The sequence below is a fragment of the Emydura macquarii genome, unplaced genomic scaffold (assembly GCF_026122565.2).
Source record: "Emydura macquarii macquarii isolate MOO-44397 ecotype Brisbane River unplaced genomic scaffold, CSIRO-AGI_Emac_v2 contig_1253, whole genome shotgun sequence".
Lineage (NCBI taxonomy): Eukaryota > Metazoa > Chordata > Testudines > Chelidae > Emydura > Emydura macquarii.
In genome coordinates this window covers 71,322,999-71,341,722 of record NW_027131390.1, presented here as the reverse complement: position 1 = coordinate 71,341,722, position 18,724 = coordinate 71,322,999, and the positions used below count along the sequence as shown (strand labels likewise).

General features: G+C 47.5%; 1 protein-coding gene across 1 annotated transcript in view; it reads right to left on the bottom strand.

Moving 5' to 3' along the window:
• PDE11A (phosphodiesterase 11A) overlaps positions 1-18,724 on the bottom strand; it is a 191,312-nt gene that overhangs the window by 26,117 nt on the left and 146,471 nt on the right. Inside the window, exon 16 of the mRNA XM_067549179.1 lies at positions 953-1,030. Coding sequence (XP_067405280.1) covers positions 953-1,030 — 78 coding nt within the window. The remainder of the gene's footprint in view (positions 1-952; positions 1,031-18,724) is intronic.

Here is an 18,724-nt window from a genome sequence, read left to right as displayed (position 1 = left end):
TAGAAAGCGGTTTATGTATAGACCATGATGCAGATTAAAGTATGATAAAGCTTAAATGAAAACTAGGATGTTGAAAAGGAAGCATCAAATATACTGCCCAATTCTAAAATTAGGGATGGGTGAATTTATATGGAAAAATAGGAAATGGCTCATACCTCAGCCCTCAAACACCAAAATGGAACAACCTTAGAAATTTCAGATAAGTCAACACAGATGGGTGCAGGTGCCGATGATATCTCATCTCTCTCTTGTACCCGAGCCACTCTCCTCTTCCGCTCCCAGTCTTTGCTGAGATCTTGGCTGAGGTGGGCACTCAGAATGTGGCAAAACTGCTAGGTTACATTGCTGTCCTCAAACCTTTCACCAATGGGCAGCTCTTAGGAGCTAATGGAGTGCAACACATTTGCAAGTCCTTAACTGAGGAGCAGGTGGGGAAAGGGAAATTCAGCCAGGAAAAGAGGCATCAAAGGGAACAGGGGGAGAAGGGAAGAGAAGTCACTGGATCTAGGTTGAGATGGAGGATCAACCAGAAGGTGGAGGTTTTTTGTTTGGTTAGGGTTTCTTTGTTTTGTTTTTTTGCCCATTGAGAAAGGAAAAGGAAATAAAACACCTGATGGGGTTAGGAGAAGTGAGAAAGAAAGAAAGATGAGTAGGGGAGAAGCAAGGTAGGATGGACCCATGATGATTCCTCCCCTACTGGCTTTTGGAACTGGGCTGTGATAGAAGACGTAGATTCAAACAGAAGTTGCTCCAGGAACCCTTCTTCCCTTACCAAGGGCTGTGCTTTTATAGCCACAGTCTGTCCCCATATGTCAAAATGATTCCAAAATACTTAGTTATTTTAACACCAGGCTTTCTGTATTCTGCAAACTTTCTGTATTCCTGGCATTAACCTCCTTCAACAAATTGAGGCTACATCCCAAAGCAATAGGAAAGCAAAGGAAGGACTCACCGAAATATTTCTCGATGGCTTTTGACATTCCAATTGTAATTGCCTTTACTAACAAGTTCAAAAAACTCTGTCCTCCTCCTGCAACAAAACACATAATCAGGAGAAAAAAACACAAACTTTTGGGGCTGTGTTGTGAACAAAATTTCTGTGAGAACACAAGATCACTGTACGTCCTGCCTTAATGTTAGAAAATGTTAAGTTGACAATCCATTTCACAACCCTTTTAATTTTTGGAACGTGCTTTATAATTGCTTAGCAACAACATCCGAGCTGTCTGATAATAGATAAACCGTACATATGCGTAGACGCACAAATAAATGGCACCTCAATACTCAGGTTTTTATGGAAGAATGAAATGTTTTAACGGTAACAACATATAGCCAATAGGGCTATATGCACATAAAATGTATATTAAATGGTGATGATACTTTGCCTTTAATCTGAGGCTATCAAAGGGTTTCACAAAGATGGGTAAATATTATTATTTACAACTAAGGCACAGAAAAGTTTAATGACTTGTCCAAGGTCACATAGTGAGTTGGTAGCAATCATGAATAGAAGCTAGCATGACTGACTGACTTGTGTTCTAATCACTAGAACACCCTACCTCCTTCCATAAGACCGAGGGGAAAAAATATTGAAAGGAAGGCAATCCAAACTGATGTTCCATTTTGATCTTCCGTAATTGTTGGATGTTAACCCAAGAAGAGATGCTACAGTCTGTCTGTCAAAACCCATGTTTACTTTGCACTTACATATCCCGGGGTATGTCTACACTGCAATAGAACATCTGTGGCTGGTCTGTATCAGCTAACTTGGGCTTGTGACTATAAAATTGCATTGGGCTGGAGTCCCGGAGCCTGGGCTTCAGCCAGAGGCTGAATATCTATGCTGCAATTTTATAGTCGTGAGCCAAAGTCAGCTGACGCAAGCCAGCCACAGATGTTATTGCAGTGTAGACATGCTTGCTGCCTGCTTATGTCATGATAAACTTGCCTGAAGCTAAAGGCAGTGACTGTAGGTGCTAGGTCAAGATTCTGCTAGAAACCTCCAAAGAGCTGTCCTCCCTAAGCTAATGGCCCTATAGTTACCAGTTAAATCACTTGTGGACAGCTCAGGTTTAGGGCTATTCCTGCCCTCTGCTGTATGTGCTAAAGTCTCACTGAAGTTGACCAATATAGGTCCCTCTGGCTCAAGAAAGAACATTATCCATTACGTTTACAGACCGGCCCTCCCCACCCCCCAAAAGGCATAGGAAAGATAGCATCAGGTAAGGATGGAATTTTTGGCCTTAATTTTTAATGGTTTTGGTTTTGTCTATTGGGTTTCTTTGTTTTTTGTTTTTTACAGTTTTCCTGTATGGAAATATGCTTTTTATTAAATAATGTTCTTACATTTTAAAATAAAATAATAAAGAACAAACTCTGCCTTTCAAATCTAAAACACGCTGCCACAAAGGTTAACAACATATTGAGCTGCATTAATAGGAGCATGCCAGCAGATTGAGGGAAGTCATTCCCCTCTATTCAGCACTGATGAGGCGACATCTGGAGTATTGAGTCCTGTTTTGGGCCTCCCACTACAGATAGGATATGGATAAATTCAAGAGAGTCCAGCAGAGGGCAACAAAAATGATTAGGGGGCTGGAGCACATGACTTATGAGGAGAGACTCAGGGAAAACAAGGTTACTTACCAGTAACTGTTGTTCTTCGAGATGTGTTGCTCATATCCATTCCAATGTAGGTGTGTGCGCGCCCCGTGCACAGATTCCCGGAACTTTTTCCCTAGCAAGCCCCGCATGGCCAGCTCAGGCGCCCCCTGGAGTGCCGTGCTCATATCGCGGTATAAAGGGCGCTGCTGGCACCGCAGGTCCCCAGTCCCTTCTTTCTGCCAACTCCGACAGTGGGGACGGGCGGTGGGTTTGGAATGGATATGAGCAACACATCTCGAAGAACAACAGTTACTGGTAAGTAACCTTGTTTTCTATCTTCGAGTGATTGCTCATATGCATTCCAATGTAGGTGATTGCGTAGCCGTACCTTGGAGGAGGGTAGGAGTTATCGGTGACCTGCTCTTGACAGCACGGCTCTGCCGAACCCTGCGTCCTCCCTTGCTTGTTCCACGATGGCGTAATGCGACGTGAACGTATGGACTGACGACCAGGTCGCTGCCCTGCAGATGTCCTGCAGGGAAACCCGCTCCAAAAAGGCTGCGGAAGAGGCCTGGGCCCTAGTGGAGTGTGCTCTCACCGGCCCTGGGAGGGGTACCCCTGCCTGCTCATAGCATGCCTTAATGCAGGCAGTAATCCACTTGGAGATACGCTGGGTGGAGACAGGTGAGCCCTTCATCCTGTCCGCCACCGCTACGAAGAGCTGTGTCGACTTCCGGAAAGGCTTGGTCCTCTCAAGATAGAAGGCCAAGGCTCGCCTGACATCCAGCGAATGTCCTCTCCTTTCCTCCTCCGACCCATGGGGTTTTGGAAAGAACACAGGAAGGAAAATGTCCTGGTTACAGTGGAACTGAGACACCACCTTAGGCATAAAAGCCGGGTGAGGCCTCAGCCGGACCTTATCCTTATAAAAAACCGTGTAAGGGGGCTCCGATGTTAACGCCCTCAGTTCGGAGACCCTTCTAGCCGAGGTGATAGCCACCAGGAAGGCTACCTTCCATGATAAAAGGAGAAGGGAGCATGTAGCTAAGGGCTCGAAGGGGTGGCCCATCAGCCCATTGAGGACCAAGTTGAGGTCCCAGGGTGGCACTGGGTCCCGCACCTGAGGGAAAGTCCTCTCCACCCCTTTAAGGAACCTTACCGACATGGGGTGAGAGAATAGGGAGCGGCCCTCCATGGCTTGGTGGAAGGCCGAGATGGCCGCTAGGTGTACCTTGAGGGAGGCCAAGGCCAGGCCCTGCAGTTTAAGCTGCAGCAAGTACTCCAAGATAGCCTGTATAGGGGATAGGCTTGGGTGCAGCCCTCTCTCTTCCGCCCACCCCGAAAACCTCCGCCACTTAGCTTTATATGTGAGTTGCGTGGACGGCTTCCTGCTGCCCAGGAGGACCTGTTGAACCTGCATGGAACAGGCTCTCTCTCCCTCCATCAGCCACAGAGTCTCCAGGCGGTGAGGTGGAGGGAGTCCAGGTCGGGGTGCAACAATCTCCCATGGTCCTGGGAGATCAGGTCGCACTGTCTGGGTAGCGGAATCGGTTCGGTGGTGGAGAGGTCGAGCAGCATGCTGTACCAGTGCTGTCTCGGCCACGCTGGGGTGATCAGGATGATGTTTGCCCTGTCCCTCTTGATCTTGAGGAGAACTTGGGGCAGGAGCGGGACGGGGGGGAATGCATACATTAAATCCCCTGTCCAGGGAACCAAAAAGGCATCGGACAGAGAGCCCGGCTCGCGACCCCTGAGCGAGCAGAACCTCGGGCATTTTCTGTTTTCCGCTGTAGCGAACAGGTCCAGACGGGGAGTACCCCACCGCTGGAAGATGAAAGCCACCACGTCCTGGTGTAAGGACCATTCGTGGTGGGGAGAAAAGGATCTGCTGAGGTGGTCCGCCTCGTTGTTTCGTACCCCCGGGAGGTGAGAGGCAGATAAATGAAACCCGTGTCTCACCGCGAAGTCCCAGAGGCGAATAGCTTCCTGGCAGAGTGCCGAGGAGCGTGCCCCTCCCTGCCTGTTCACATAGAACATGGCTGCCGTATTGTCTGTGAGGACTTGGACTACCCTGCCCCTCAGGTATTGGAGGAAAGCCTTGCAGGCTAATCGGACCGCTCTGAGCTCGCGTACATTGATGTGCAGAGCTCTCTCCTCCGGTGACCAAAGCCCTTGGGTGCACTGGTTGTGAGAAATGTGGGCTCCCCATCCCCGATCGGATGCGTCTGTGATGAGCGTCACAGATGGGGTAAACTCTCTGAAGAGAACGCCCGTCATCACTTCCCTCGGGTCCCTCCACCAATCGAGGAACGACAGAACCTGTGGGGGAACCAGGACCATTCTAGTTAGAGAATGCCTGTGCGGTACGTATACCGAAGCCAACCAGCTCTGGAGAGGTCTAAGCCTCAATCGTGCCAGTCTTACTACATATGTAGAAGCTGCCATATGTCCCAACAGCTGCAGGCAGTGCCTGGCTGTCGTCATGGGGGACAGGTGGAGATCAGATATGATGGCTGCCATCGCCTCAAACCTCGCTTGAGGGAGGAAGGCTCTGGCTTGTACCGCATCCAGCCTGGCTCCAATAAATTCTATACATTGCACCGGAGTAAGTGTGGACTTCTGCTCATTAATAAGCAACCCCAGTCTAGCACACAATTCGCATGTGAGAAGCAGACTATGCTGCACATGTGAACTCGACCTCCCCCTGATCAGTCATCCAAATAGGGGAAGATTTGAACACCTCTACGGCGCAGGTGGGCCACCACCACGGCCATACATTTAGTAAATACCCTGGGTGCTGAGGAGAGCCCAAAGGGTAGGGACCAAAACTGATAATGGCGTCCCGCTACCACAAATCTCAAAAACCGCCTATGGGCCGGTAATATAGAGATGTGGAAGTATGCATCCTTCAAGTCAAGGGCGGCATACCAATCCCCTGGGTCAAGGACCGGAATAATTGTGGCGAGGGAGACCATACGAAACTTAACACGCCTAATATACTTATTTAGGCGACGTAGGTCCAAAATGGGCCTAAGGCCTCCCTTCGCCTTGGGGATTAGGAAATATCTGGAGTAAAATCCCCGACCCACTTCGGCCAGCGGGACTTCCTCCACCGCCCCCAGCAAGAGGAGGGACTCAATCTCCTGGACCAGGAGTTGAACTAGGGCCGGATCCCCCGTCGGGGACAGCCCAGGAGGGGTGTTGGGAGGGGAGACTGTGAGTTGGAGGGTGTACCCCTTGGCAATCACTTCCAGGACCCACCGGTCCGTAGTAATGGCTTCCCATTCTATAAGGAAAGGGCGAAGCCTATCCGCAAACCGTCGGCCAAGATCCCAGAGAGAAGGAAGAGTACTACCCTCCTGCTCTGGGTCAAAAACGTTTATTAGATTGATTACCTCCTTTTGCAGGCCCCTGCTGGCCCCCCGCAGAGGACCCCTGGCGGCCTCCTCTGCTGGGCGGGTCGAGGAGCCGGCCTGGGCGGGGGTGGTGGTTGCCTCTGGGCCTGAGGTCTGGACTGCTGCCTGGAGGCCTGAGGGGTATACAACCCAAGTGACTTCAGGGTGGCCCGAGAGTCCTTGAGTGCGTGGAGTTTGTCGTCTGTCTTCTCCGAAAACAGACCCAGGCCATCAAACGGCAAGTCCTGAATGGCCTGCTGAACCTCCTGGGTGAGGCCAGAGGCCTGAAGCCACGAACAGCGGCGCATCACGACCGCCGAGGCCATTGCCCTACTGGCGGTGTCCGCCGCGTCGCTAGCAGCTTGTAGCGCAGCGGTAGCCACTGCAGCCCCCTCCTGGAGGACAGTGGAGAAATCTGCCTCCTGGTCAGGGGGCAGCTGGGAGGCAAACCTCTGCATCGAGGCCCACAGGTTCTTATTGTATTTCCCAAATAGGGCCTGGTGGTTCGCTACTCTAAACTGCAGCGCCGCAGTAGAGTAGATCTTCCTCCCGAATAAGTCCAGCTTACGGCCCTCCTTGTCCTTAGGAGTGCTACCCTGGTTCCCCTGACGGTCCCTCTGGTTGGCCGCATCGACCACCAGGGAGCTTGGCGCGGAGTGGTTGTAGAGGAACTCAAATGGTTCCTTGGGGACGTAATATTTCCGTTCCACCCCCTTGGAAGTGGAAGGCAGGGCGGAGGGGGTCTGCCAAAGTTTCCTTGCGATCTTCATGACATTGTCATGTACTGGCAAGGTCGCCCGGGAGGGTCCCAGAGAGCTCGAGGGCCCAAAGAGGGAGTCCTCCTCCTCAGACATGAGCTTAAACTCCATGCCCAAGTTCTCAGCAGCCCTCTTTAGGAGGTCTTGATGGGCCCTGAAATCGAACAGGGGCCCCTTACGGTCCCTTGCTGCTGCCTCATCAGGCGAGGATGAGGAAGAGAAAGGTAGGGGTGCAGTAGAGGGTCCCTCCCTGGGTCTGAATCCTCCGAACCCTGCTCTTGGGCCTTAGGGGCCGGGGGTACTGGGGGGGGCCACCACCGATTGTAGTGACACCGAGCCCTGGGGCATAGGGGCATTCCAAGGTCCCCAATACGGCCACTGCCAAGGGCCCTGGGTCCACCCGGCGGCCTGCAGGGAAGGCTGATGCAGCCGCACCGCGTTCTTATCGCTGGAGCCCCCCCATGCGCCGCTTATGTCGCCGGCGCGTGGAGCGGTCCGACGAGGACGACGTGGACCGGTACCGACTTCTGCGGTGCCGGCGATACGAGGAGGTCGGGGACGACGACGACGATGCACCAGACCTGCCCCTGCGGCGAGAGGACTTGCGGTGCCACTTACCCCCTCGGGACCGAGAGCGGTGCCGACGATGGCGACGCTGAGGGGAGTCCAGTCGCCCCGATGTCGGTGCCGGGGCCATCACCGGTGCCGGGCCCATCGGTGCCGGAGTCAGCGGTGCCACCAGATGTGAGTCGCTGCCTCTCGAGACGGCCGACAGTGACCTGGATCGGTGCCGGGATGGGCTCCGCACCGAAGATTGCGAGCCCGAATTCCGGTCCCTGCTCAGATCGGAGCTGGACCTGCGGCTCCGGCGATGGACTCGGGACCGCCCATGGTGCCGCGGTGCCGAGTCGCTCGACGACCTAGAGTCGGAGCTCGGAGGGGAGCCGACGCTCTCCACCCTCCGTGACCGTCTGGAAGGAGACTTGGATTGGGAGCGTCTCCAACCACCGGGACCACCCAGCGCGGGTTTGCCCCGAGACGCAGGTCCCTTGTCCCTCAGCCGAGGGGGGGACGGAGGCGTGGGCAAGGCCATGAGGGCTCGTGCCGCAGTAAACGCCTCCGGCGTCGACGGCCCTTGCAGGTGCACTCCCCCACCCCCAGGAGTCGGGGGAGGCAGCCCGCGCGGAGACCCCGGTGCCGGAGTAATCTCTACGGCCCTTGGCTGGGGCGTCTCCGTACTCCCTCCGCCCTGCGCGGGCCAGGGGGAGTCCTTAGGTGCGGCCAGGGGCCGTGCCGTCTTCTTGGGCACCTTCGAGGCCCGCGGCGGTGCCGAAAGCGGTGCCGGTGGGGGGGCGCTCCGCACCGATGACACACTCGGTGCCGACGGAGACCGGGACGGCTCGGAAGCTGGACGGAGCGCCGACTCCATTAGAATTGCCTTTAGCCTCGCGTCCCTTTCTTTCTGAGTCCGAGGCTTAAAGGACTTACACATTTTGCACTTGTCTCGACGGTGTTCTTCGCCAAGGCATCGGAGACAGCGGTCATGCGGGTCACTGATCGGGAAGGCTTTACCACACAAGTCACAGTTCTTAAAGCCTGTGGAACCTGGCATGACTTCCTCGTAGAAGGAACCCCGTCCGGGGTTCTAACCTTATCACTATAACTAACTAACTTATCTAACTATATAACAACTAATGAACAACAACTCTGAAACAGTAAGAAAACACTAGGGAATGAGCTACTTGCACGCAGCAAGAGGCGATAGTTCCAGCAACCGTCACAGGCGGAAAGAAGGAACTGGGGACCTGCGGTGCCAGCAGCGCCCTTTATACCGCGATATGAGCGCGGCACTCCAGGGGGCGCCTGAGCTGGCCATGCGGGGCTTGCTAGGGAAAATGTTCCGGGAATCTGTGCACGGGGCGCGCATACACCTACATTGGAATGCATATGAGCAATCACTCGAAGATAGAACTTGGTTGTTTGGTCTGCAAAAGAGAAGAGTGAGGGGGGGATTTGATAGTGGTCTTCAGCTACCTGAAGGAAGGTTCTAGGGAGGATGGAGCTAAGCTGTTTTCAGTGGTGGCAGATGACAGAACAAGGAGCCAATGGTCTCAAGTTGCAGTGGAGGAGGTCTAAATTGGATGTTAGGAAAAACTTTTTCACTAGGAGGGTGGTGAAGCCCTGTAATGGGTTAGCTAGGGATGTGGTGGAATCTCCATTCTTAGAGGTCTTTAAGGCCTGGCTTGACAAAGCCCTGGCTGGGATAAGTTAGTTGGGGTTGGCCCTATTTTGAGCAGGGGGTTGGACTAGATGACCTCCTGAGGTCCCTTCCAACCCTAATACTCTATGAACACAAGGATCATTCACAGGGCAAAACTGCACACAGTAAAATGGGTGAGACCATGTTAAGGCTGGCTTGGAGCCTTCTCACTAACAATCTTGACTTATGACAATTTATTTTTTTTGTATTTCAATTGGGTTCACAAGGTGTCATGTAATTGGGGGGCTCCCAATTACGAACACAGTGAAAAAGATCTTGCCCCAAAGAATTATCTGTCTAAGCACAGACCTTCTCCAAGGTCACACAGTAGGTTAGTGTCACAGCTGGGAAGAGGGACACGGCATGGAAGCAGAAGGAGGAGGGGGCAGCAGGGGAGGCCTCCCGATTCATAGTGTGAAAGTAGGCCAGTCAGCTACTTATCTCAAGTGCCTGTACACAAATGCAAGAAGCCTGGGAAACAAGCAAGAGGAACTGGAAGTCCTGGCACAGTCAAGAAACTACGACATGATTGGAATAACTGAGACTTGGTGGAATAACTCTCACGATTGGAGCGCTGTCATGGATGGGTATAAACTGTTCAGGAAGGACAGGCAGGGGCGAAAGGGGGAGGAGTTGCACTGTATGTAAGAGAGCACTATGACTGCTCTGAGCTCCAGTATGAAACTGGAGATAAGTCAGTTGAGTGTCTCTGGGTTAAGCTTAGAAGCAAGAACAATAAGTGTGATGTCGTGGTGGGTGTCTGTTACAGACCACCAGACCAGGAGGACGAGGTAGATGAGGCTTTCTTTACTCAACTGGGGAAAGTTTCCAGTTCACAGGGCCTGATTCTCATGGGAGACTTCAATCACCCTGACATCTGCTGGAAGAGCAATACAGCAGAGCACAAACAATCCAGGAAGTTTTTGGAGAGTGTCGCTGACAATTTCCTGGTGCAAGTGCTGGAGCAACCAACTAGGGGCCGTGCTTCTCTTGACCTGCTGCTCACAAACAGGGAAGATTTGGTAGGGGAAGTAGAAGTGGGTGGCAACCTAGGCAGCAGTGACCATGAGATGGTCGAGTTCAGGATCCTGATGAAAGGAAGAAAGGGGAACAGCAGGATACGGACCATGGACTTCAGAAAAGCGGACTTTGATTCCCTCAGGGAACTGATGGGCAGGATTCCCTGGGAGGCTAATATGAGGGGGAAAGGAACCCAAGAGAGCTGGCTGTATTTTAAGGAGACCTTATTGAGGGCACAAGAGCAAACCATCCCGATGTGCAGAAAGAATAGCAAATATGGTAGGCGTCCAGCTTGGCTTAACAAAGAAGTCTTTGGCGAACTTAAACGCAAAAAAGAAGCTTACAAGAAGTGGAAGCTTGGTCAGATGACTAGGGAGGATTATATAAACACTGCTCGAACGTGCAGGAATGAAATGAGGAAGGCCAAAGCACAATTGGAGTTGCAGCTAGCAAGGGACGTGAAGGGGAACAAAAAGGGTTTCTACAGGCATGTTGCCAACAAGAGGAAGATTCGGGAAAGTGTAGGCCCCTTAAAGAAAGAGGGAGGCGACCTAGTGACGGAGGATGTGGAGAAAGCTGAGGTACTCAATGCCTTTTTTGCCTCTGTCTTCACAGACAAGATCAGCTCCCAGACTGCAGTACTGGGTGGCACAGAATGGGAAGGAGGCAAACATCCCGCAGTGCTGAAGGAACAGGTTCAAGACTATTTAGAAGGATTGGACATTCACAAGTCCATGGGGCCGGATGCAATGCACCCGAGGGTGCTGAGGGAGTTGGCTGAGGTGATTTCAGAGCCATTGGCTATTATCTTTGAAAGCTCGTGGCAACAGGGGGAGGTCCCTGAGGACTGGAAAAAAGCAAATATAGTGCCCATCTTCAAAAAAGGGAGGAAAGAGGATCCGGGGAACTACAGACCGGTCAGCCTCACCTCAATCCCTGGAAAGATCATGGAGCAGGTCCTTAAGGAATCCATTTTAAGGCACTTGGAAGAGAGGAAGGTGATCAGGAACAGTCAACACGGATTCACCAAGGGAAAGTCATGCCTGACCAACCTGATTGCTTTCTATGATGAGGTGACTGGCTCTGTGGATGTGGGGAAGGCGGTGGATGTGATATACCTTGACTTTAGCAAAGCTTTTGATACGGTTTCTCACAGTATTCTTATCAGCAAGTTAAAGAAGTATGGGTTGGATGAATGGACTATAAAATGGATAGTGAACTGGCTAGAGCATAGGGCTCAACGAGTAGTGATCAATGGCTCCATGTCTAGCTGGCAACCGGTCACAAGCGGAGTTCCCCAGGGGTCGGTCCTGGGGCCGGTTTTGTTCAACATCTTTATTAATGATCTGGAGGATGGGGTAGATTGCACCCTCAGCAAGTTTGCGGACGACACTAAGCTGGGGGGAGTGGTAGATACCCTGGAGGGTAGGGATAGGATACAGAGTGACCTAAACAAACTGGAGGATTGGGCCAAAAGAAATCTGATGAGGTTCAACAAGGACAAGTGCAGAGTCCTCCACTTAGGAAGGAAGAATCCCATGCACAGCTATAGACTGGGGACCGACGAGCTGGGCAGCAGCTCTGCAGAAAAGGACCTGGGGGTAACGGTGGATAAAAAGCTGGATATGAGTCAGCAGTGTGCCCTGGTTGTCAAGAAGGCTAATGGAATATTGGGCTGCATTAGGAGGGGCATTGCCAGCAGGTCACGGGAAGTGATTATTCCCCTCTATTCGGCATTGGTGAGGCCGCATTTAGAATACTGTGTCCAGTTTTGGGCCCCCCACTACAAAAAAGATGTGGACAATTTGGAGAGAGTGCAGCGGAGGGCAACAAAAATGATTAGGGGGCTGGAGCACAGGACTTATGAGGAGAGGCTGAGGGAACTGGGCTTGTTTAGTCTGCAAAAGAGAAGAGTGAGGGGGGATTTGATAGCGGCTTTTAACTACCTGAAAGGGGGTTCCAGGGAGGATGGGGCTAGGCTGTTCTCGGTGGTGGCAGATGACAGAACAAGGAGCAACGGTCTCAAGTTGCAGGGGGAGGTCTAGGTTGGACATTAGGAAAAAGTTTTTTACTAGGAGGGTGGTGAAGCATTGGAATGGGTTACCTAGGGAGGTGGTGGAATCTCCATCCTTACAGGTTTTTAAGCTGAGGCTTGACAAAGCCCTGGTTGGGATGATATAGCTGAGGTTAGTCCTGCTTTGAGCAGGGGGTTGGACTAGATGACCTCCTGAGGTCCCTTCCAACTCTAATATTCTATGATTCTATGATTCTATGACTCCAGAGGTATGGCTACACAACATTTTGCTGTGAGCCTCCAGCCTGAGTGAACAGAGCACTAGCACTCTAAAACTAACTGTATAGAAACAACTTTGAAGTTGCAGCTAAGGGTCTGAAGCCCACCCCTCTCCATATGCTTCACAGCCTTAGCCCCAGCTGCAACTTCACAGCGCTTTCTATACAACTACTTGCACTAGCATTCTAAAAGGCTTCTAGCCTGAGGCTTGCTTCAAAATGCTTTGTAGACATACCTCTGCTACCCCAACTCTCCTGAGTGCCAATCCTGTGCCCTCTTCTACAGTGGACCCTGCTGCCTTTGTGTCAAGCAAAAGTATAGTTAGATTCCTAGCACAATGGATCTTAGTGGGTCTTACCGTCTTATAGGCCATTATAGTCTGCTGAATGAAGGCCTAGTTAGACTGAAAGTATAGACATCAACCACTTCATCCACCACTGAAATGTATCCACTTCTGCACTAATTGCACATTCAAATAAATACATCAGTATGTTCATTTGAAAGTGCAATCTGAATGTGTAATCATACAATTGTACCTTCAATTTGAATTTCATACACTTGGTGCTGTCCACCCTTGCTCATTACAAATGGAGAGAATTTAAAATGGGGCATGTAGGGGCCTAGCAGAAATGCTGCAAGCCCTAAATAGCCTGTATTATCTTGATAAAGTCACCCCTATTTAAAGGTCCTTCAGTTACGAATTCTAAGGCATAATGGGTGGCTCTCCAATAACCTATGACTGGGATATGAGCATTATCTTAACAAAGAGATGGTTAAGGGGTGAGTTGATTAGTCTCTAAGTACCAACAGTGGACACAAATATTTAACAATGGGCTCTTCAATCTAGCAGAGATAGAATACGATCCAATGGCTGGAAGTTGGAGCAAAACAAATTCAGACTGGAAATAAGGCATACATTTTTTAACAGTAAGGGTCATTAACTAGTCCAACAATTTATCAATGGTCATGGTGGATTCTCCAACACTGACAAGTTTTAAATTGAGATTGGATGTTTTTTCTAACAACTGTGCTCTAGGAATTATTTTGCGGAAGTTCTATGGTTAATATAGGAGGTCAGACTAGATGATCACAACAACCCTTTCTGGCCTTGGAATCTATAAGAACAGAATTAAATACAGAAATAATTGAACTTTTTCTGTGGGTTAGATTACAATGCATTAACAACAAAGACATCTCACTAACTTGCAGCAAATCACAGAATTTTTCTAATGACATTTGTATGATTCCTTCCCCACCCCCTTTTATTTAATGTAGAGATTGCTAGCACACTCATGAAGCAGCAGATAAAATGACACTCTAATCTTTCTGTGTGTTTTATGAAATATGATAGAGTGGTTGCACTTTAGAAAAGTTGCTAATACAATGCAAAGTCACACAAGCAGAAAACAAAATTCATTTCTTTCACACAGATTCCTGGCATGGTGGCATAACTGCCCCTGTGGGAATAAATATTGCAATGATGAAAATTTTAATGGCCTAGAGTAGCTGGCGCATAGACCCTAAATCAACCTAATCCTGGGCTGGTCATTGGCAACTACACATTGTTATTAGCACAGCCGGAGGTGGTGGCCTTTTACGTTTTTCTATTTAATACACATTTCCTTGCCAAAATCTTACCAGAAGAAATATCAGTACAGCAAAATTTAATAACTCTTTCATTTCCAGTTATTGCTGGTTCCTAGGCACTACATATTGTCTGGGCAATAAACCGACAATTCAGAAGAAAAGGTGACCCCTCATGCCCACCCTGAACATTGTGACATCAGAAATAAAAAAGCAGATTCATAAAGCAGTAATGTAAAATATAGATGATTCAAGGCATTTTGGTGAGCTACACATTTCTGAATAACAGAGCTGCTTTAAGCTCCATGGGAACAGATGCAGTAGGAACATACTAAATCCCCTCAGAGATTCTAGCGTCTGAAAGGCTCAATCTGTGAAAAGCAGCCATGTGTGAGGAAACAACTTAACGCTGCCTTAGTGGGTGCTTAAACATGGTATCCACTAGGACTAGTTTTGTAATTACCGTAAATAAAGCTATGCAAGTGACATTCGAGAGTGTCAGAAATAAACATAATCAGTTATTTTGTAATCCGCTTGAGGGCTGAAGAGAAATATTTGAGCATAAATACATTAATAAAGACAAAGCTGGCTTAATAGAGATAAAGGTCCTACAGTCACTGAAATTTTGCCCTGAATCACTGGAAACTCAAAAACTCTAAGGAAAAGTATAAGGGATGAAATGTTATTACTGGACCTGCATTTTTTTTTTCCCTTTTGGTACATATATGACCACTACTAACATGAGCTGTAAGGATGAAAGCCTCATAGCTACAAATTTTTTCAATTCTATTCCATTGCCTGTTGTCTGATTACTTGGTCTAGCAATGACAATAATTCTCACCTATATCTCACTGTTGATTATTTATACAGTGTCAAGGGTATACATTGCACTAAACGGACAAAAACAATAACAGTTCCCTGACTTGAGAATCTCAGGAAATAGGGGCTCAATCCTGTAATCAAACCCTTGTATTCTTGTAGAGTCCCATTACAGCTGCTGTGCCTGTCCAGATCTTATTGCAGCGCTGAATCCTTCATACCACCTATCTAGGTACTTACATTACTTAGGAGGTCAGAAAAGACTACCACAGTGGTCCCCTGTGAAGGATTGGGGCTTAAACAGAAGCTTGCATTCAAAAGCTCATCCACCTTTGATAATTCAGAAAACACCTCTGAAACTTTTCTGATCTACTTCATGTTTAGTGGAGACTTCAAGACACTTAAGTTTAAAAAAAAATGTGACAAAAATGTGCCAGGACACCAGTGGGATGAAGAGAAGCAGATGGCTTTTTTCCTTCTCTTTTCATAAACAAAAACTGAAAAAGTCATTTTTGGGGCTCTGAACCAAATGCATTTCTACTTATTCTTAGCTATAACAGGTGTAGTGTACTTCAGGAAATCTTTGGTAATTGAATGTTGCCTGACAATAGCCAATTTATTTCGCTGAATAACAAAAAGTACTGGTTTTTAACTGAATTTCTATGCATAAAGTTAACTCTGGATACTTGTACAACTACAGTGTTAAAGTGAACAATGGAAGGTTATTTAATATGCATTGCTAGAAGGAATAGAACATCTGGGTCCAGTTAAAATCCTAAATGGTAGGAGAATTCTGCCTGAGTCAGAACCCCAGGACTTTGTATTGTTTAAAGTTTACCCACTTATGGCAAAGAGCAGTAAGTGTCCACAATAAGCAACATTTTCATTGGTAGGTTCGCAACACATACTGTACTAGCAAGTATCACAGTTAAAAAGAGGGGGGGGAGTGTGTAGTATCAAGAGAATGTTTTCAGGAGACTGGGTTTCATACATTACCTGGAGTTCACAGGAGATACAAGTACATAATAGGCTGGCAATGAGTTTATTAATAGTAATATTAGTGATTGAGATAATGCAATGGATTGAGACCCTTTTTGTACAAGGGAAAATTGTCTGGCTCTTTTGCCAGATGAGAATCCAGTTTAAAAAAATAAAAAGACATTCATCAGCTAGATCTAAAAGAGAAAGCTGATACATAATTTGGAAAGAATCACAGAGAGAACTTTTCTAAAATAACTTTTGGTGAGAACAGTTATGTGAGTATATTCATGTGAGGGTTGGCTATTTCTCCCTCACCCATCATAGTAACTCTTGTTCTAACCAAGGATGATTATATCCAATCATCTCTGGAACCCATCAATGCTATTTTCAGCTGTCAGTGTTAGTTTGTAAAGAGCTTTCTAACTATGGACCTGAAAGGCTTGCTGAAGAACAACAGTTTACACTGGGACTTTTAAGGAGCAGGTATCTGTTAAAATTGCTTAAATTATCTACTAAGTCTTTGAGATAATTTATCATCAATATATCTACACATCTAACAAATCTCAGTGCTGATCTTTCACTTGCAGGTCATCTTTTTATTTGTTCATTAGTTAAAGTCCTATAAACATGCAACACCTGGAGCAAGTTTCTCCATCTATACTTGTACTGCATCACGAACCAAATCCCTAAGTGCTACGTGAACTTTATGAATAGCAGTACAATAGAGATCCAAGAATACCGCAATGCTGATTTTTCCCCCGAAAGACATTTAAGAGGCAGAAAACTGAGAAATTATGTCAATGCAGCAAGAATGTGCTTGCTCAAAATAATCAGTATGCATATTTTAGCTTTTAAATGCATGTACAGTCAGAAAGCTTATATGGTGGTGGTTTTCAAACACACTTAAAAGTAAATTGTACAATTAGCAGAGAACAGTACAAGTAGCTCTATTAGCACAAATGGCACAATAGAAGGTGTTTTTATCTTAATATGTGATAATACTGAGGAAAAAGATGTCTTATTTGCAGAATTCAAGCCAAGGCCTTAATTTTCTGAAAACATTCTGAATAAGTCAGAACATCAATGTTAATAATAAAACCCAAGAATGAATATTCTTGAGCCTCAGTTACTGCATGTTGTTTGAGATCAGTGCTGTTTGATGATACACAAAACCTGATCTTGCAGGCTGAGTCAGATTCACGCCTTCTGATGTCGGGACGTGGAAAGGGCTGCTGTGCCCAGGTAGGGATTTACCCCCAAAGGAAAGCAGCAACTGCTTGCCTTCTCCTGGGTATTTTTGCTGAGAGAGAGAGAGCGAGCGAGCAAGAGCTTCATACTCTTCCAGGAATTCCACAGGAGTCCTGCTGGTGGAGTCTGTTCAGGAACTGTGCAAAATTTATCATCATCATCATCATCCCTCAGCCAAACTGCCCACACTCCCTTACCAGTGAATGCCAACCATTTTTGGAGCACTAGCTACTTGTGCTAAGACATTGGGGGCTATACAGAGTGCTTATTGTGGGCCCTAACATCACTGTTCCAAGCCACTGGCAATTTCCATATCCTATTTTCCCTCAAAATCCAGAGCAATTTGCACAGACAACATAATAGATTGGAAAGGCCAGAAAGTGTGAGGTTGATAGCAGCTGTGAAAGCCGTTTTCTCCTAGCCAGGGCACACTGTATGTGTTCCATTCCCTAAAGAAACATCCTTGATGAAGTTATTGTTTGAAGCTATTTTTAGAAAAAATGTTTAGTTTTGTTTTGAGAGGGGGATGCCTCCGTTTGTCTATGAAAAGTCATAGGCTACCATGGGGGAGAAAAGAAAGCAGTGTACTCTGAGAGATGGCCAGTATTAGCAGAAGGTGAGATCTTAATGCAGTAGTGAAATAACACAAAAAGCAGTCAGAGCAAGCTTTGTTTGCACCATTCAAATCAGTGCCCAATAGTATGCAATATTTTAAAGAGAGATTAACAGACCTTATGAGGAAAAGATTTTGTCTGAAGTTCTTTGGAAACTTGGTTTGGCATCAAGCCATCAGCACTCAGGACTGAGGAAGGAAAAATCCATATCCCCTTCCATACAAGGTCAAAAATCAGTAAGTAAATGCCATCTAGCAGAGTGCAAGTATGGTGCTAATGGACAACAAGCTATTTTCTAATACACTGAAATGTTGTGTCTGGGCAGGAGTTGAGCTACAATTGCACATTCTATTGCACTCCTCCCAGTAAATTACCCAAATGCCATGCCAGCAAGTGGGATTCTGCCTGACCTACTTTGTTGGAGGTATGATGCTCAGGACATGTAAAACTTGACTGAGATGCCAACAATTGCACACATGACTCCATTTGCCTATTGGACATTGATTTACTCAGTTTGAATCTCCCATTTTTGTGTTTTTTAAACTAATCACAATGCCAGGAAAATGGAAGAACTGGCGTTACTTTGACTACCTGGAGGTGTGATAGGAAAACCAAGAAGGAATATGACGTAACTGCATTTGTGGGATGCCTCCAGTCATGCTTGATCCAGTTAAACTTTGCAGGAGGGATCATCATTTGATATAAATAATCCTATTTTGTCTTAAATGGCGCTACTTTGATTTACACCACCTGAGCATCTGGCCCAGTAACTAAATAGAACAATTTTTTTTAGTACAATAAATAACACCATTGGGGATTTGACTAGACATTTAAAAAGGGCTAAAAAAATACAATCTCTTTGCATTTTCTAAAATGCCCACAGAAACAATCCGGCACTCTTTGGGAATCTTGTGTAAAGGAAATACAGGATTGGGTTATTACTCTCTTCTGCAATTGCTGCAAGTCTGACGACAGGACATGTCTTAGCTTTTGCTGAATTTCAAAATGAAACTTATTTGGGCATATGAGAAACTTCCATTAGCCTAATATAAAATAAATGTTAGACTAAATCTCTCCAACCACAATTAACCACTAACTTCATATATTATGTATCCCCATTGGTGCTTTATGGGTCATTAAGAGAATGT